Source organism: Microtus oregoni, unplaced genomic scaffold, assembly GCF_018167655.1.
Source record: "Microtus oregoni isolate MIOR12 unplaced genomic scaffold, Mior012 000029F_ref0000214, whole genome shotgun sequence".
NCBI lineage: Eukaryota > Metazoa > Chordata > Mammalia > Rodentia > Cricetidae > Microtus > Microtus oregoni.
Window position 1 is genome coordinate 19,408,090 of NW_024543088.1, and position 20,725 is coordinate 19,428,814.

The window sequence follows — 20,725 nt, forward strand, 5'->3', positions numbered from 1 at the left end:
AAATGAGGCACACAGCAGTCAAGGAAAGAGTTGGGTTTATCTGAGGATCCACAGGCAACCTGGTTGGATGTAGTGTAGAATGAGGGAGGGTAAGGCAGGCAGGTGCAGTTCCTGGAGGAAGGACGGACACTCAAGAGTTGAGTCTATAGGCAATGGGTAGCCACTAAACACATTCTGGGTATCAGAATAGCTGAGGAGAAAAGATAGAGTTAAAAAAAAATAGGACATGGGGGGTTCTTTGAACTGTGTGCTGCTTTGTTTTGTGATCTTAACTGTCCACTTGAAGTTTGGAAAGTTCACTGCAATTCCTTAAAAAATTTCCCTTGGGTATCTAACAAAACTATTAGCCTGAGGGATGTTTTAAGGCCATGGCTTCACCCCAGCCAGTGACTGCAGCAGGCAGATAATAACGTACTCAGTCCACAACCTCAGGATGGTCAGCATCATCTTCAACAAGCCACAGTCTTGGTCACCATCAGGCAACAGCTGAAAGACCTCTGATCAGAAAATTAATATGTCAGCCTTAGTAGGTTAATGGTAGGGCTCAGTCTGTGGCAGGAGGTCAAAGATCATCAGGAAGTTAGGTGTGGTAACTATAATCCCAACACTAGCAAGGTAGAGAAAGGAGAAGCTGGAATTCAAGGCTAGTCTGGGCTGTGTGAGACTCTCAACCTGCCTCCTTAAAGGAAAGAAAGGCATTAGGGGTTCATCCTCTACTCTCTAAGGGTCTATGGAGAATTCCTAACATTATAAATTGGAGACTCAGTAATGGCAAGCTCCTCTCTAAAGGCTTTCACTGCACTTGGCTGGGATTAATTTTTAGCATCCCCTTATCCAGTTTCATGAAATGGACACAACCTTACTCTCCCAAATATTAAAATGTGATTTGCCTTTAACATCACAGAATGGTCCAATCAACATCTGTCTGTAATATGAAGAGGAACAACTACAATAGCAGTGAGCTCCTCTCTAGGCCTGCCTTCACTTTACACCCTGGAGCAAGTGCACCCAGCTCTGAGCACGGTGGCTGGCCCAGGCCTACACTGTCGGCATCTCCAGACCAGGTCAAATTACCCAGCCTACCCAGTGATACCCTATCTTGAAACCAAACCACGAAAAAAGAAAAAAGAAGTGCCTGAAAACACGAGTCAACTCAACACAGATGGGTGTAGCACAATCAGTTCAAGGCCAACCTCTGGTACTTCAACAACAGGTGTTCAACAACAGCCTCAGCTGTTTTGTTTGGTTTTTCAAGACAGAATTTCTTTGTGCAACCCTGGCTGTCCTAGAACTTACTCTGTTGACCAGACTGGCCTCAAACTCACAGAGATCTGCCTGCCTCTGTCTCCCTAGGGCTGGCAGTGCTGGAATTAAAGACATGTGCCACCATAAACAATGACACTTTGGTGGAGAGGAGAGAGAGAGAGAGAACACCAAAGACATTTTGCCAGGACACTAATACATGCCTTTCCCCAGCTAAGCTACTCCTTCCTGCATCTGTTTAGAAATGTACTAAAGAGTGCCACAGATAAAAGCGTCAAAAGCAAAATGACAAACCCAAAATTCAGTCAGCAGGGGAAATTTTCCCTTGACATAAAGTTAATGGTCATTTTGCATATATTCTATCAGTTTTTATGTTCTCAATAACAGTGCTCAGTTTATTAAAGTTCTTACCTTATGGGGGAGGGACAGTTTAGCAGGGAAATTAAGAACAGGGAGCAGGCTAGGGAGATGGCTCAGTGAGTAAGGGCTTGGGGGAAGGCATGAGGGCCTGAGCTTGAGATACAGCAACCTATGTACGAAGCTGGATGCACAAACCTGTGACTCCAGAGCTGGGAAGGGAGAAAGAGGAGGATCTAACCTGTCTAGCTGAGTCAGTAAGTGAGAGACACTGAGAAGAGTATCAAATTCTAGCTTACACATCCATACGGAAAACTGAGACGTAACTGATGAAGCCCTTGCATTCACTCACTGCTTATGCATTTGCTGTGAACCTACCTGATGTTAGGTATGAACATGTCAGGACAGGTGTATACTTGTTCTCTAAGGGCCTGAAGACGAGGGACATGCAACATGAATCCCTCAAGGAAGCTCCACAAAACCCTGCTCAGGAGGATCTAAGAATAGTTTCTCCTGTGGTTCTGCAGGAAGTATGGGTGCTTCATTGAGAGTCAGTAAGAACCAGCCAATCATTTCCTACCTACTTTCCTCCTTTGGATTTCTTTAGATGTCACTGCCTCAAACTTCCTGGGCTTAGGGACACCACCTTCATCAACCCAAGCCAGAGTATCTCTAATCACTGCGAGGTCACTGCCAAGAGTTTTCTGCTCAGTCAGTCCCCAGACCCTACAAAGTTTGCACAAAAGTCTCTTCAGTGTCACTCCAAGCATCCTTGTGAGACAAACTAGACCAATATCATTTCACAGTTGAAAGACTTAATTTGAAAAGTCAAGCAGTGCCAAGGTCACAAAAGCAATAAGTAGAGGTGGGGCAGGTTCCAGTTTCACAATACAGAACACAACGGTCACTGTAACAGGAGAGGTTGACCAGGTGGTCCCCAGGAAAACACTGCCTCCTGTACTCTTCATGCTGCAGAGGTCTGGATTTCCCTAGAAATTAAAAGGGGCTGAGTTAGACCTACCAGAAGGTGACCCACTATAGATGAGGGGACAGGAACCGATCCTAAACATCTGACACCAAAGCAGACATGGAAAGGAAGAAAAGCAGCTCATGACAACAGTGGAGTCCATCTTTAGTCACATTTTCTCAACACCCTAAATACTTACTAACAGTTGTTTTACAAAGAGACAGTGGCTAGAGGCGCAGATTTGTAGCCCAGTATATGCTGAGCACAGCCAAGACCCTGGGCTCAATCTCCAGCAAGTAAAAACAAAGAAACAAACTTTGAATGTTAAAGTGGAAAAACCAAAGAAGCTGGACCACAGGGTGAGCTACAAAAACAAACAGACAAACAAAAACACAAAAACCAGAGCACAGGACAGTGGACTGCCTAATGACAGCATTGGGCCATCACTGCCCTCATTTGTGCAATCTAGGAAAGGCAGACCAGTGAAAGGCTATGACTAGATCTCCAGTTACAACTGTCAAACTTGTGTTTTCCTCAATGGAAGACGTTTGTTCTCTACTAAAAGTTTCTAGAAAGTTTCCCAGTGTTTAGGTAGCTACACACTCCCCAAGGACTGACAACTGAACCAGGGCTCCCTGGGGAGTACGGAAACGACTCCCTACAACTTTTGATGTGCTCACCCAAATGTGTAAGCAAATGTTGCCCCTCCACAAAGTAGAGGCCCTAGGTTTTCATTATTCTTCATCTATTATAAATCACTAGGATTTGAAGCACTTCCCAAAATGGCCAGATTTAAACAACAGCATAAACACTGGAGGAAGTCAGAACAAAAGGTGTGTAGATTAGCTCAATACAAATCCTCTCAAATTCTATGAACACAAGAAATTGAGTCACCACCAAAGTAAACCCTGGAGAGAAAAGAAGCAAACCCAGGAAGTGAGAGCATCCACGAGCTCACTTAGTTTTTTGTCAACTTGACACAGGCTAGGGTCATGTGGGAAGAGTGGAACATCAACTAAAAAATGCTCCCATCAAATTGGCCTGCAAGCCTGTGGGGGAATTTTGTTGATTAATGATTGATACGGGATGGCCCAGCCCACTGTGGCAGTGCCCCCACTGGGTAGGTGCTCCTGGGTTGTAAAGAGAAGCAGACTAAACGAGCCACAGAGAAGAACGAGCAGCACTCCTCCAGTCTCTGCTTCATTCAGTTCCTGCCTCCAGAGACCTGCTCTGAACATGCATATGTTTTGTTTTGTTTTGAGACAAAGTCTCTACATAGCCTTGGCTGTCCAGGGACTCTGTAGTCCAGGCTGGCCTCAAACTCACACAGCTCTGCCTGTCTCTGCCTCCCAAGTACTGGGATTAAAGGCGGATGCCACTATAGCTCTTCAATTTCTACTTACTTTTTACACGTCCAAAGGTTTTGCCTGCATGTATGGAGATGCACCAGTTTATGCCTGGTGCCTGCTCAAGAAGAGGCTTTGGAGTCCTTGGAATTGGAGTTATGGATGGCTATGAGCCACAATGCAGGTGCTTGAGATCTAACCCTGGGGCCTTTGCCAGAGTAACAAGTGGTCTTAATCACTGACTGAGTCATCTCTCTAGCCCCTCCGGCCCTGGATGAGTTCCTGCTTTGGCTTTTCTAGATGGTGGGGATAAAGTGTAACATGAAATAAACCCTTTCCTCCCCAAGTTGCTTTTTGGTCATGGTGTTTTTCACAGCAATAAAAAGCAAACTAAGACACCTGCTCGTTCTTAAAAAGCAACTTTGATGTGCTCACCCAAATGTGGTAGGCAAATGCTGACCAGTTTCTGTGACTATCCTTCATCATACCCCAAAAGGGACTTACAGATGTGATTAAGGATACAGACCATAACATCATGTAGCATTATTCTAAACTGACCTGTGAAATGCAGAGAATGCTCTCCAAGTTGGACTTGGAGAGTCAGAAAAACCAGCCACAAATAGGCCACAAAGAAAGCACAAGGAACAGTCTCCAGGAACAAACACTGACCCCTGGCAAGTGGCCAGGAAGGAAAGAGGATACCTCGGTTTTACAAGTGTTAAGCAGTAGAATTTGGCCAGCAATTATTTTTTGTTTGTTTGTTTTTTGGTGTTTGGATTTTCGAGGCAGGGTTTTCTCTGTAGCCTTGGAGCCTGTCCTGGAACTAGCTGTTGTAGACCTGGCTGGCCTCAAACTCACAGAGATCCGCCTGCCTGCTTCCCGAGTGCTGGTGCCACCACTGCCCAGCATGCCCAATAATTTGAATGGGATTGGAAGTAGGTTCTTCCTCCAATGGGTCCATCAAAAAGTGTTTATTAGCTGGGCGATGGTGCACACCTTTAATTCCACACTCAGGAGGCAGAGGCAGGCGGATCTTTGTGAGTTCAAGGCCTGGTGTACACAGAGCTAATTCCAGGACAGCCAGGGCTACACAGAGAAACCCTGTTGCAAAAATCTGAAAGAGTGTATATTGCCAACATCTTGATTTCAGCCTTTTAACTAACACTCACCAAATCTTACCTGAGCCTTTCCTCTGACATAAAGAAATGATCAGATATAATTGGTTACTACAGCAAAATAAAATAATACATAAGCAGCAATATCTTACAAAGGTAGAGGGCACTTCGGTTCCCACAAGGAAGTTGCATTATGACATATCCAGTATGCTTTAGTCTTTCCCCAGAACTCAGACACTTCTACAGCCCACTGTCTGTGGTGACAACTCACTACTACAGAGCTACCTGGTTTTCCCCAAAGAATCTTTGCCCTGGGGCTCAGATCATTTCTAGGACTTCATTCCTAAGATTTCATGTAGATATAACTCAAGTACACCAATAAAGCACTTGTGGGCTGGAGCCTTGGCTCGGGTTAGCACACTCGGTGGCAGCTCTTGCAGAAAATCCAGGTTTAATTCCCAACACTCATAAAACAGCTCATAAGAACCCCTGTAACTCCAGGCCCAGGGGAACCCATACCCTGACCTTAGAGGGCACCAGTCATACATAGTACACTTATATACAGGCAAGCAAAACACTCATACATATAAAATAAAAAACCAAACCGGGCGGTGGTGGCGCACGCCTTTAATCCCAGCACTCGGGAGGCAGAGGCAGGCGGATCTCTGGGAGTTAGAGACCAGCCTGGTCTACAGGACTGGCTCCAGGACAGGCTCCAAAGCCACAGAGAAACCCTGTCTCAAAAAACCAAAAAAGAAAAAAAAACAAAAAACAAAAACACTTGTTTGCTGAACTGTCTGCAAACTGTCTGAGGGTTATTCTGTGGTGGTACCAAGCCTGATAGAGTACCCAATCCTTCTGATGTACTGATGCTTCCCTGCATTTAGCCCAGCCTCCCTCCTTCTTTCCACACTGCTTCAGCCCACCCCCTCCAACCAGTAAGTTACCAACGTGTCCACACATTCCCCTTTCTCTGGAATGTGTCTTCCTCTTTCAATTTCCATCATCTAAAGTGGGCCTTTATAATCCCTGCCAACTATGTCTTCTACAACAACTCATGAAACCATATGATGGACAGTGGCCTAGCTGTGAGAATGTGAGTGGAAACCGACAGAACCCCCACCAACCCCTCCAGAGCAAAAAACTCCCCAAACTGCCTACTTGGCCTCACTTGGGTCCTTAATTCATATCCAGGGACTCAGGGACCTTCCCAAGAGTAATGCTGGACCACCTCAAGGCAGACCACATGTCAAACAGATACAGGTTATTTCCCCAGCATCCCCATCACTAACCATGCCAGCATCAGCTCCATCTCCTTGACTATTTTGCTCCCAAAACAGAGAACTCTCCACCTACTACAGTCCTTCATGATGGCTTCTCAGTCATATGCTGGGAATGGTGGCCTGTCACTCTCCAGAGCTCAATCTGTCACCTACTCTAGCAGGCTGCTCCAGTCCTACTCATCTCACACTTTAGCGCCCACAACGTGATTGAGCATTGACACAACTGTACTATCTGTTCCTTTACCGGCAGTACCAACCCTCAGGGAAAAGGCCGTGCCACAAGCAATTTTCTAAACACTTCCGGAAGCTCAATAAAACGGCTAGGTGAAACAAGCACTCAGCAATGCTCCCTGAGCAGAGGGCACCCCAACCCTTCATTCCCTAATCCACAGCTGCTTCCTTCCAGCGTTCGGCCAACTTCACAACACACCTTGTGGAAGAGAAGGGAACACTATTCTCTGTCCCCATTGCCCGAGGTCCAAACACCTACTAACCTTCCAATAATCTTTCAATCTTGTCTTCCACCTACCCTCCTCCAACTCACTGATGTGGTTTTCTTTTTATTATTTTTTTATAATAAGCCGCTCGGCACCCCTGGTAAATCTGGAGCTGCCTCTTTCTTTTTCTGTATTCCGTGAGAATCTAAGCAGAGGAAAAATTGCACTCAAGCACACAAATGACGAGGCGGCTCACGACGATGACTCACTAGCCAGGGTTGCTGGGTTTGCAGAGTTTGACCCCAGAAAAACTAGTCAGCAGTCCCTGCGGCCCCACACAGGCCAGAGAGACGGCAGAAGGATCCCACACGTTCCCGGCGACCAGCGGATTCCGCGGGTTCCTGCCAGGGTCTACGGGGGGGGGGGGGGGGGGGGGGGGGGGGGGCGGAGGTCCATCCCGGCCTCACCCTCCCCGCGGCGAAGGTCCGACCACCCGGTCCTCGCCCCCGGCCACACTCACATTTGGCTGACCAGCTTCTGCCGAAAGGCGGCGCTACGCCAGTCGGTCTCCTGCCCCGAAACGTCCATGCCCGTAGCCCGTGCCCCTCGCCCCCACCACCGCCGCCGCCGTTGCCTCTAACACAGCGCCAGGCCCGAACGCGGAAGCCGAGCGATCCCGCTGCCGGGCTACGCCGGAAGTACAGAGAGGTTGTCGGAAATGGAGTCTGGCTCCTTGTACGCATGCGCGTGCGCGCAAACACACGATCTATAGGATATCTATCTATATTTTGTTGTCAATGTTAAGGGCTGCTCATTTTACTGTTGGAATAATTGCTAATGGATAATACACTTTTTTTCCAAACAATGTTATAGTATTGGCATTTTAATATCTAATTTAACTTAACGTATATGTACATTCTACAGCTATCAAGATAAAACTAGTATTGTCACCACCAAAAAACAATGTCAGATTTAAGATCTCTGCCCATTGAATCAGTAAGCTTAATATTTTAAAAGAAATCAAAAGCCAATGTCTATCAATGCTTTTTCTGTAGTTCATATTCCTTACTTCTTAGTGATTCATGCCTTAATATATTTTTGAGTATTTGACCTGGTGTTTAAGGGTTGCTGTGCTTGTGTGTCTTGAGTTCACCTTTCAATGTTTACATGACTTAAGTTTAGAGTAGCCATAATAAGGTAACTAACCGATTTTGTGAATCTTCGTTTTCCCAAACTATGTGAAGGTCATCATTTAAGAACTTTCTTTGTCCCAGCACTCAGGAGGCAGAAACAGGCAGATCTCTGCTGAGTTCAAGGCAGCCTGGTGTACATAGTGAATTCCAGGACAGTCAGGGCCCACATAGAGAGATCTTGTTTCAAAAAAGCATCTGTTTATTGTTACAGAAGAAAGCACTGGGGTGGGGGGGTGGAGTTTTTTTTTGTTGCTGTTTTGTTTTGTTTTTGAGGTTTTTTGTTTGTTTTTTGTTTTGGGGTGTGTTTGTTTGTCTTTGGAAAAGCCTTAATACCTGTGGATTAAAAGTTGAGTGTAATGAACCTTGAAAAGAAAATTCAAAACTGCCAAACATTGTGGTACAGGACTTTAATCCCAGCCTTTGGGACGCAAAAGCAAGCAATAACGGTATTTTCAAGGTCAGTCTGCACAAGGCTAATACAGATTCTTTACTCAAATTTTAATGACAAATATCTACTCTCATATCACACAACAGAAAGTTCCAAACCAGCCTGGGAGACTTAGAAAGATCCAGTCTCAGATAGATAGATAGATAGATAGATAGATAGATAGATAGATAATGAGACAAAGGAAGTGGTTGTCCCTGGAGCTCCTGACCCGTGACACCCATGCCATGCAAGTAGCGCTGCAGCATCAGAGAGTGGAAATGTCCTCCACCCCAACAAGATCTCCAGGATAAGCGATGCCCATGTAAGGATGAGAAACAGATGCTGGTCTTGGACAAAACCAAGTTCCTCGTACCGGATCACATCTACACAAGTAAACTCTTCAAGATAATTAGAAGGCAGTTACAGCTCAGCAGTAATCAAGCCTTCTTCCTTTTGGTGAACTAGCAGTGTACCGAGCGTGTGTGAGCCTATCTCCACCGAGTATGAGAGCAAGAAGGATGAAGACCATCCCTTATACATAGTGTTCGCCTTCCGGGAGACATTTGGATCAGCACTGGCTGGATGAGACTATACCAATGCCTAAAGTTTGTTAAGCCTTGGCTGTTGTAATTTAAAAAAAAAAAAAAAAGTGGCACATGAGAGAAAGACGCCATGCGACAGAGCTCAGGTGGAGAAGTTTTTTATTGGAGAAAAGTTGAAGGGAAAGTGGGGGAGGGGAGAGAAGAGAGACCCGTCCCTCTGGGGCCAGGAGCACAGAAGAGAGAAGAGGAGAGGAGAGGGGAGGGGAGGGGAGGGGAGAGGATCAGAGAAGAGGAGAGAAGAAGAGGGGAGAGGGGAGATAGGGGAGAGAGCAGAGAGAAGAGAGAGAGGAGAGAGGAAAGAGAGAGAGAGAGAGAGAGAGAGAGAGAGAGAAAGGGGGGAAGGAAGAGAAGAGACGGGAGGTAAGCGAGGCCCACCCTCTAACAGGGAATGTCACAAAGGCACACAGAAGTGGCTGTAGCCGAGGATGGATCCTGTCAGGACCTCATGGGCAGGCCAGTACAGATACCTGAATACTAACACTGACCACCGAGAAAGAAAGAAAGAAATTTCGCAGCTCACCACTTGCAGATCAGAACGTAGACATCCACCAAGGATGTTAGGAATTGCTTGTCGGCCAGAAACTGAGCTCCACGAAAACGCGTTCAGCCTGTAAACTCATCTAAACTAGGCTATCTTGTGTTAGAAGGCTAAAAACAAAATATTTCACATCCTAAACAAAATCGCAATAAAACAAAAAAGAATAAGTCACAAGGTAGAGTGGTTTCAGTGACAGCAAATTGCCAGATAATGTTGCCCACCTTAGTAATCTGGTCAAGGCAAATGCAGGTTCTTTTATTCTAATCTTAATTGCCAAAAATAACTCATATCACACAGTACCCAATAAAATACATAAACATGTATGTGGTTACAGAATGAATACAAGTTCAGCAACAACAAAGCTCAGGACATTTCAGAGGTAGGCTAGAGAAATACAAGAGAGTGGTCTACTATCAGGTGACAAAGCCAAAACACCCTGGGGAAGAAACTGCTGTTGAGGCGGCAGGAGAGTCAGGGGCGAGGAGGGAAGAAGTCGCCAGCTGCAGATGCAGAACCAGATCTGGAGCTGTGAGAGACAGCCAGGCAGACCCCTGAGCAGGAGGCAGAGGCTTGAGGGCTACACCAACAGGAGGGTACCAAATGGAGCTGAAGCTGTGACTGTGGCTGTGACTGTCACTTTACAGAGGTCAAGTGAGGGAGTTGTACCCTTTTGTTGTTTTGGCATGTTTCATGCATCCTTTTTTTTGTTTGTTTTTTGTTTTTTTTTTGTTTTGTTTTGTTTTTCGAGACAGGGTTTCTCTGTGGCTTTGGAGCCTGTCCTAGAACTAGTTCTGTAGACCAGGCTGGTCTCGAACTCCCAGAGATCTGCCTGCCTCTGCCTCCCGAGTGCTGGGATTAAAGGCGTGCGCCACCACCGCCCGGCTGTTTCATGCATTCTTGAGCCTGGTTTCTATAATGTGATTTTAATTTTCCCATGTGTCCCTGCAGTCTCAATTCACCTGGATAAATTTATAGAATTCACCCATCCTACTCCCAGCAATAAGTAATTTATCAGCCTGCACTTCATGATTGACGTGATTTACTTACATATTACATGGATGGATATTATTTGCTTATATATTACATGGTAGACATTATTTACTTATCTGTTACATGATAGACGTTATTTACTTATATGTTACATGAATGCGTTATTTACCTATATATTACATGGTAGATGTTATTTACTTAAATGATAGACTCATTTAGTTATTTTACATGATAGGCATTTTTACTTATATATTACATGATATATATTATATATTATATGATAGAAGTTATCTATTTATATATTACATGATAGAAGTTATTTACTTATATATTACATGATAAGAGTTATTTACTTATATATTACATGACATGACAAGTGTTATTTACTTATATATCACATGATAGAAGTTATTTAGTTATCCACCCAGGAACACAATCCTCCATCCTGAAAACTGACTAAAAATCTGTTAAAAAAAACCTCTCAGAACAAGACGCAGCCTGAAAAACCACTATTTTACACAATAGGGAAGAAGAGACTAGGGCATGGTCTGAGTTCTACACACATGAAGTTGGGAGGAGAGAACCAACTCCACAAAGTTGTCCTCTGATCTCACATGCTTACCCACACATACACACACTGAAGAATAACAAATTGCTTAAGATTTTCAAAATGTAACTAGTGAATGTACAAAATATGTTTAGGAATTTTGTGTATTTTTCTAGTCATCTATTAACTATATGTGCTGGTTTGTCAATTTAACATAACCTAGAGTCTCTTGGGAAGGGAGAATCTCAGCTGAGGAATTACCTCCATCAGATGGACCTGCATGCATATCTGTTGGGTATTTTGTTGACTAATGACTGATGTGGGAGGGACCAATTCATTCTGGACAGTGCCATCCGTGGACAGGTGATCCTGGGGAAGTAAGCAAGACGAGTCATATAGAACAGGCCAATATGCCACTTTCCTGTGTTTGCTGTCTCTGTCCCTGCCCTGAATTCTCTCAATGACGGACTGTTGTAGTAAGGAGGCCGCTTGTTTGTTCCTGGGCAACTCATAGGCAGAAGGACTTCCCACGCCAGGCTGTCATCAGGATGTGTAAGGCAAATAGAGCTTTCTTCCCCAGTTGTGTGGGGCATGGCATTGGTCACAGCGCCAGGGAGCAATCAGCACACGAGATCATCAGCACTGCTGTGCTGCTTTTCTGTTGCTGACGTAAAAATGCCACAGCCAACAGCAATTTGTGGACGAGAAGAAAGGCTTCATTTTTCCTTTATGGCTCTAGCAAGATAGTCTTCATGGCAGGGAAGGCATGGCATCTGGACAGAAGCTGACTGGTCACACTTCATCTGTGCACAAGAAGAAGACGGCAAGAAGAGGAAGTCAAGCAAGGCAACAAACTTGCAAAGTCCCCTCTCAGGAACTCCCTTCCTCCAGCAAGGCCACTCCTCCTGAAAGTTCTAGACAGCACTACCAACTGAGGACCAAGTTTTCAAATACACGCACCTATGGGGGACATTGCTCATTGCAACTACCATAAGCAGAGAGTCATAAGGATGTTGGGGAAAAAAAAAGTTTTCAACATAAAAATTACAGCTCTCACCTCAAAGGGAATATATAGTAAGGAGGACACTTGGTTCCTGGCCGCTTAGCCCTGAAATAATCACACAGAAACTATATTATTTAGATCACTGCTTGGCCCATTAGCTCTATCTTCTTATTGACTAACTCTTACATATTAATTTAACCCATTTCTATTCATCTGTGTATCATCACATGGCTGTGGCTTACTGGGTGAAGTTTCCAGCATCTGTCTCTGGCAGGGTTACATGGTTTCTCCTGACTCCATCTCCTTTTTTCCCACTATTCAGCTTAGTTTTCCCAGCCTAGCTTTTTCCCCCTATAGCTCTGCTATAGGCCCAAAGCAGTTCCTTTATTTATCAATGGTAATCACATCATACAGAGGGAAATCCCACATCACCTCCCCTTTTCTGTTTAAATGAAAAAGGTTTTAACTTTAACATAGTAAAAATCACCTAGGACAAACTTCTGGGTACACCAGTGAGGGAATGATATTGACTGGGCTAGCTTCAGGGCATGCTGGTGGGGTCTATTGAAGTGGGAAGACTGCCTTTACTGTGGCCCCACAATTCTGTGAGCTATGATCTAGGGCTAAAGAGAAGGGAGAGAGCAAGCTAAGCACCAACATTCACTGTTTTCTGTTTCCTGACTGCAGAAAAACACCACCGCCTCATGCTTGGTCACCATGATTCTCTCTCCACTGCAGAGAGTATCACCATGGCTCTCTCTCCATGGCAGAGGGGATCACCTTTGAGTCAAAATAAATTCCTTTCCCCTTATATAGCTTTTGTTAGGCTATTTGTATCATAGTAACTGAAAAACTAAAACAAACCATATATATTATTTTGGTGACTGTGAAGTTACTTTTTTTGAGACAAGGTTTCTCTATGTATCCCTGGCTATTCTGGAGCTCACTCCGCAGACCAGGCTGGCCTCAAACTCAGAGATCCACCTGCCTCTGCCTCTCCAGTGCTGGGATTAAAGGCATGTGCCACTACTACCCAGCTCACAGCTCACTCTGCTATTTTCAGTCAGTAATATTTAGATTACTTGTGAAATCTTTTCTTTTTTAAACTTTTGTCTATATCTACTTCTTATACTAATTAATCTACTAATTTCTTTATTGCATATGAGATTACTTATATATCAGAAAAGGAGCCTGCTGATCTGGGTGTACTAATATATAGCTGTAATCCCAGTATTCAGGATGAAGACAGGCCAGCCAGCCTCAGCTACGTAGCAAGTGGTGGCCAGCTTGTTCTACATGAGACTTTGTCTCAAAAAAAAAAAAAAAGCCGGTCATGGTGGCACATGGTTTTGACCCCAGCATCCAGGAAACAGAGGCACATGGATCTCTATAATCTCTACGTAGCCTGTCTAGGACAACAAGTAAATGGCAAAATTTTGTCTCAAAATATTAAAAAACAAGAAAAAGGGGAGTCTATTTGTATTACTACCATGGTTCCCTAAATTTGTAAGATAGATAGATAGGTGTTTAAAAATGTTTTTTTTTTTTGAGTGATTGGAGAGATGGCTCAGTAGTTAAGAGCACATCTTGCTCTTGCAGAGGATCCAGGTTTAGTTCCAAGCACCCACATGTGGGGACTCACAGCAGTCAGTAACCCAAGTCCCAGAGGATCTGACACCCTCTTCTGACCCTCATAGGCATCAGGCATCAGGCATGCACATGGTACACAGACATACCTGCAAGCAAAACACACATACAATAAAAAAAAAAATTATTGAAAGTCGGAGTCTCTGTTAAAGTCCATGGCTCATGCTGCCACCAAAGGCCTCAGGGTGGGTCTGGGCCGCCACCCATGGCCATAATGATGTCCAGACCTGAGCTGCTGCCAAGGGCCATGTATGGGTCTGTGGTCCTGTAGCAGCCAGGGTCTTTGTTGATATTCATGGCTTCAGTTGCCACTGAAGTCCATGTGGATGCCCGGTGTCAGGTCAGCCATCTGAGTCCATGTTGGTATATGAGGGCAATGCTACCCTGGAGCCACGCTGATCTGAGTGACCTGTGCTACCACCCAGGGCCATGGTGACATCTAGACCTGAGCTGCAGCTGAAGGCAATGTCTGGATCCTTGGTCCTGGTGCATCTGGATTCTGTGTTGATGTCTGTGGCCCAAGTTACCACAGCAGCCATAGGTGCATGGTGAAATCCAAGGACAGTGCCCTTCACTGGCCCTGCCCCTCACTAGGAACTGTAGCAAGAGAGCTGCCCCGTCATGGGAGAGTAGGATCCCTTGCACTTGGAAGGGTTGGCCCCACTCCTTACTGCGGACCTGAGATAGCGGGCTCTGCCATTCACCTGAGACCTGCAGCCCCAGCAGCCAAGACTGACCGGCTCAACTACAACCCAGGCACACATGCAGGGCCTTGGGTCTGCCTACCCTAATATCTACTGATCTGTGACTTTCTGGAGCTTGTGAAGGGACAGGTCCTGCTGAATAATACACGCAGTACATCCATGACTCGGGCAGCCACAGAATATCCAAGAGGAGTCTCGGCGAAGGTCCAGTGATGATGGTGTGGCAGAAACCAAAGGCCTTGAACCAGACCGATGACTCACTGAAACAAACATTTGTAAGTAGAGCTGACAGGACAAGGGGTACACTGTGTGACACATCATGGCTCCCAATGTCACTAAACTAATAGAGAGGAGTGGGAGAAGCAGAAAATACAAAGGGAAAAGTGTTTTGTTTGCTTGGTTTAATTTGGTCTGGTTTAGTTTTAGTTTAGTTTTCTTTTTTTTTAAATTTTCTTTTCAGGGGAGCCACTGCAAGGATGAAGGGCAGATATGGAGGAACTGGGAAATGAGTGGAATTGGGGTGCATGATGGGAAATTCCCAAGGAATCAATAAAGAAGTTATGTTATAAAACATATATAAGTGTGAGGATAATAAGAAGGCAAGAGTGATCAAGGGGAGGAACAAAAGTGGGAGGGAATTTTGTCTGGCCCCTGTGTCTTCAGGCTACATTTCAAACCAGTTAAGTTGGACGTATGGTGGCACACACCTTTAATCCCAGCACTTGGAAGGCAGAGACAGGCGAACTCTGTGAGTTCGAGACCAGCCTGGTGTACAGAGCAAGTTCCAGGACAGGCTCCGAAGCTTCACAGAGAAACCCTGTCTTGAAAAACAAAACAAAACAAAAAAGTATAAACCTAACAGACAACTTATTTGGGGCTCAGAAGTTAAGAGCACTGGCTGCTCTTCCAGAGCTCCCGAGTTCAATTTCAAGCAACATGGAGGATCACAACCATCTGTAATGAGATCTGGTGCCCTCTTCTGGCGTGCAGACATATATGCAGGTAGAACATTGTATGCATAATAAATCTTAAGAAAAAAAAAAAGAAAGAAAAGAAAAAAATCAAACCTGTTAGAATTTGTTGGTGCAGAAATGGCATTGTTCAAGAAGGGCACAAATCCCATTCTAGCAGCAAGCTGGATCTGTTCTTTTTCTTTTCTTTTCTGGTTTTGATTTAATTAATTTATTTTTATTTCATGTGCATTGGTGCTTGGCCTGCATGTATATCTGTGTGATGGTGTCAGATCTTTTTTTTTTTTTTTTTTTTTTTTTTTTTTTTTTTTTTTTTTTTTTCGAGACAGGGTTTCTCTGTAGCTTTGGTGCCCGTCCCGGAACTAGCTCTTGTAGACCAGGCTGGCCTCGAACTCCCAGAGATCCGCCTGCCTCTGCCTCCTGAGTGCTGGGATTAAAGGCGTGCGCCACCACCGCCCGGCTGGTGTCAGATCTTAAAGTTACAGTTGTGAGCTGCCATGTGGATTCTGGGAATAGAACCCGGGTCCTTTGGAAGAGCAGTCAGTGCTCTTAACCACTGAGCCATCTCTCCTGCCCCTGGATCCAGTCCTTTTGAACCTTGGAGTACTGCAACAGGCACATGTCCAGCTGAGTCCTGAGGGATGAGAAGCTGATGTGAGCTGTGACACAGAGAGGTTAATGACACAAAGGAGGCTTCGGTCCAGCTGTCCGTTCTGAGTCCCAACATCAATGTCCAGAGTAAGAAGGAGAGGGATGAGTTGGATGCCTGTGGCTCATGAGCCCCCACTTTAGAGGTCACCCCTTTTGGAGGTTTGGAGCCATCGATCACTCAGTAACTACTACTAGGCCAACAGAGGGGTGACGAAGAGAGCAGCAGTTAGAGTGTCTCAGAAGAAGGTCCATCCGAGGGGCCATGAAAGAACTTAACAATTGTGCCTCTCGACCGAAAGATAAATAAGGAAAATGTGGAACATTTACGCAATGGAGTACTACACAGAAGAAAAAAATTACATCTTGAAATTTGTGGGCAAATGGATGGATCTAGAAAGCATCATATTGAGTGAGGTAACCCAGATGCAGAAAGACAAATATCATATATACTCGCTCGTAAAGCAAAGAAAAACCAGGCCATAACTCACAATCCCCGAGAACCTAGACAACAATGAGGACCCTAAGAGCTACATACATGGATCTAAACTACATGGGACAAAGAAAAAGACAAGATCTCTCTCTCTCTCTCTCTCTCTCTCTCTCTCTCTCTAACTCTGGTTTTTTGAGACAGGGTTTCTCAGTAGCTTTGGAGCCTAGCCTGGAGTAGACCAGGCTGGCCTCGAGATTGCAGAGATCCACCTGTCTCTGCCTCCCGAGTGCTGGGATTAAAGACATGCATTACTACCGCCCAGCAAAAAGATCTCCTGAGTAAATTGAAAGCATGGGGACCATGGGAGAGGATAGAAGTGGCGGGGGGGGGGGGGGGGGAGAAGGGAGGGGAGCAGAGAAAAATATATAGCTAAATAAAAACAATAGGGCTGGAGAGATGGCTCAGCAGTTAAGAGCACTGACTGCTCTGCCAAAGGTCCTGAGTTCAATTCCCAGCCACCACATGGTGGCTTACAGCCATTGGTAATGAGACCTGGTGCCATCTTGAGGAAGAGACCTGGTCAATCGTCCTCATCAACTTAGACCCTGAAACCCAATATGGACAAGTTCAGTAGAACCACCATATACGGGCGGCCCATGCGTGCCTCAGCATGGCCAGGGAATAAATTTCATTAATTCATTCATTCACTTAAAAAAAAGAAAAAAGAAAAAAGGGGGAAAAATTAACATGTGTTTAATGCAGTTGGGCAACTGGCATAACCATACCAACTCCACCAGAGTTCTGTAGAAGGATAAGGTAGGTGTTATTAGTGGTTTGTTATATCAGCCTCCTGAACAAGGAACAAGCACCTGGAAGCTTTGTATAAAAACAAAACAAAACAAAAAGCAGCGTAGAACTCAGCATCTGAGGAATGGCTCTGAACAGTGATAGTCCTTGTGTCCACAAATGATAAACTTTGTATATCTGTTTCAAATATTAACAATGTCAACTATTGGGCTGGAGAGATGGCCCAGTGGTTAAGAGTTTTGCCTGCTTTTCCAAAGGTCCTGAGTTCAATTCCCGGCAACCACATGGTGGTTCAAAACCATCTGGAATGAGATCTGGTGCCCTCTTCTGGCCTGCAGACATACACACAGACAGAATATTGTATACATAATAAATAAGTATTTAAAAAAAACAACAATGTCAATTATTATTTTTTTTTCATATAAACACTGCTTGGCCCATTTCTATTAATGTGTGTAAGCACCACAAGGTGGTGACTTATCTTGCCTAACCCATATTTAGTAATCTGTGTAGCACCAGTCTTACCGGGAAAGATTCAGCATGTCTGACCAGGTGGCTTGTCAATTATTATTTAATAAACAAAAATATCTTGAGTAAAACAGATTTCTGGTTAAAAACAATTTGATAAGGTGAAAAATTTGATTTTATGGAACTTTTACCTAAAATGGCCATATCTAGTATTTGAAAACATGACAATACATACTTTTGTTAACATCAAATTATTACACCTATGTTTGAAGATTATATAGTAGCTATATTTTATATTGTAGGGTTGTGTAAAGAGACTATTTAATTCTAAGTTGCATTCCCCCGAAGAAATTATTTTTAATTTTTAATTTAAAAAGTATACTCTTGCCTTTTTAAGAGTAAATGATTTACTTCACAATATTTTCTAAAAATAGTCTTATTAGCAGAACCCTTTAAAAATTCTCTACAACATTTTCATTCTAGATGAAAGATGAAAGCAGTCAGTCATGTCAAATCTATATCAAATAATTTACGTGTAACCCAGACTGAATTAACCCAGAGGGTCAACTCTTTATTCCTTCTGCCCATGAATAAACCTCTAGGTTACCATGTGCTGACAGCAGTAAGCATGTGTCCTAGCATCATTCTAAAAAGAGATCACTTGTTTAGAGGCATAATTTTAAAAAGCAATATAACAAAATTAAAGGAGTGTTTGAATATCCACAAACGACACTGCCCAAACCTGTGTACTCCTGTGGGCTTCAAGGGGAGAGTGCAGGCTGGCCCCGGATCTCTGTCTGGGTAGAGGCTAGATTATGTTCTCAGAACTCCACAGGTGAGCCCAGATTGGAGAGTGCCTCCTCCATCTAAGTCAGTGGTTCAATTTCCTAAAACTCTGACCCTTTGATAGTTCCTCATGCTGTGAAGACCCCAACCATAAAATCATTTTCATTGCAACTTCACAATTTTGCTACTGTTAGGAATTGTAATGTGAGTATCCGATATGAGAGCCTTGTGAAAGAGTCATCTGACAGAAAAGGGGTTGTGACAAACAGGTTGAGAATTGCGGATCTGTCTCCTGAAGAATCTTAAATTTATATTAATATACAAAAATCCATACCAATGTAAAATATTTAAGACTAGTAGTTGCTTCTTTGGTTTAAAAGTAGACTCAATAATCTACTTTTTTATCCTATCATTTCTATATTCCCTCTTTTATTTTCAGAATAAGATCCCTGAATCTAATCTCCTTTGTTCAGCTTTTTTCTTGACTATTACCAATAACAACTCATTACCAACCCCTCTAAATGATGACAAATGTCCATAACCCACTGGATGACCAAAAGCGTTCACCCTACCTCTTGGGAATGTGGGTGTCATTTTCTGAAAATTACTTCCTGTTGTCTGGGGGAAACAGCATCTGTAGGGGACCCTGAAAATAAAATTGTCAAGTCCTGAGAGAGCTAGCTGTATCATTTATTGTCCAGTCTCTGTGTGATGGAAAAGTGCAGAGCTTATGTCAAGTCCTGGCTAGAGTAGTCTGTGAGGCTGGACCATCTCAGTTACCCACCTTGAAATTGTCCTGAGCCGTTTGTAGTCCAAAGCCGATCTTTTGGGAGTGTTTGTCATCTTAGTGGCATTACCATAGTCTTGGTGGAATGTTGTTGTGTGACCCCATCCTCCTTCTGGGGACTTCAAAGGTCATTGTTAGGTATGGTCATGTTTTGCTGCAGAAAACTCAATTATGAGATAAGTGGAAATAGAATAGTCCCTTAATTTTTGTTTTTCTCCTCTTCCATATCAGGTGACTCTTCTGATATAAGACAGAAATTTTGGATTCTCCTTTAACAAGCATGCTTGGGTTTAGAAAAGGAGAGAGCCACACTCCAACTCCAAAGCCAACTTTAATCTTTAATTGAGCTGGGAGTACAAAAAGACCATTTGCATTATAAGTCTGTAGACAAGAGCAGAAACAAACATTTGTTTAGGAAGATTTATTAAACTTTATCCTGTTGGAAATGTGATATACCAAATAGACTAATTTACTCCTTTTCTTGGGACATTTTCTCTGGATGATTCATCCTTTTCCTTCAGATATATCATTTGTCCAGTGGTCTTCAGATTCCTTATCTGGATGCCTTCATTCTCTTCATTCTCTTGGAAAGACAAAAACAAAATCTGGCCCCAACCCTCACTTCAGGGATTTTCTCTTTTGGCAAGTTATATCTGATCAAAATAAAAAGCATTTGTTAGTCTTATGGTCATTCTTTTTGATGAACTGCCACCTCTTCTAATCAAGAGGTCTCTCTTGTTCAAATTGAATCCTCATTATTTTTGATGGTATCCATAGCTCTTCTTCTCCTGTGGAAACAAAAGCAAAACCTCTTTCCCAATGTAAGACATATTCTTCTTTCCATTCTGAGGTCAATACATCTTTAAAGTATATTGGCTGATTTAATTCTATAGTTTTTTTCTACTCTCCAATGTCTCTTTGTAGCAATTGTTCTTTTCTCATTACCATTTATAAAATTTAAAGTTAAAAAGGCATTGAGAAATCTGTCTCTGGTATGGTCATCATATATATAATCGTCTTTGTACATCAGCATAATCACCCTCTCCAAGAAGATGGTCTTGGGAAATTTCAATACCTCTAGCCCTACTTTATTGCTTAATGGTCCTAGCCTCATCTTTCCACCAAGTCCTCTACTATAAGTGAGGATCAGGTTCCAATACTGCTGTAACCAAGTCTTCCCAATCTTATTGGATAATTCTCTAACTAGTTGACCATGAACTTAACCTCTGCCTCAAAAAAGATGAATGCATATCAACGAGACTGTTATTTCCTTAAATCTCCTCAAACCTAACATGTCCACAGGAATCCAGTAAGTTCTTCTACAGCCTTGGGGATACCTGTCATTTGATGGTTGTTCCAGTATGGGAACTGGGTAAATTAAAGTTGTTGTTTTTTTATATAACTTT

At 43.7% G+C, this 20,725-nt stretch overlaps 1 protein-coding gene across 5 annotated transcripts in view; it reads right to left on the reverse strand.

The window, feature by feature from the left end:
* Positions 1-7,451, reverse strand: part of Med15 (mediator complex subunit 15) — a 62,634-nt gene extending 55,183 nt beyond the window's left edge. For 4 of the 5 annotated variants that reach the window (XM_041678166.1, XM_041678164.1, XM_041678163.1 and 1 more), the window contains exon 1: positions 7,289-7,451. In XM_041678166.1, coding sequence (XP_041534100.1) covers positions 7,289-7,356 — 68 coding nt within the window. In that variant the 5' untranslated portion in view covers positions 7,357-7,451. The remainder of the gene's footprint in view (positions 1-7,288) is intronic. The other variant, XM_041678165.1, reaches the window with a different exon arrangement.
* Between the last annotated feature and the right edge of the window lie 13,274 nt (positions 7,452-20,725).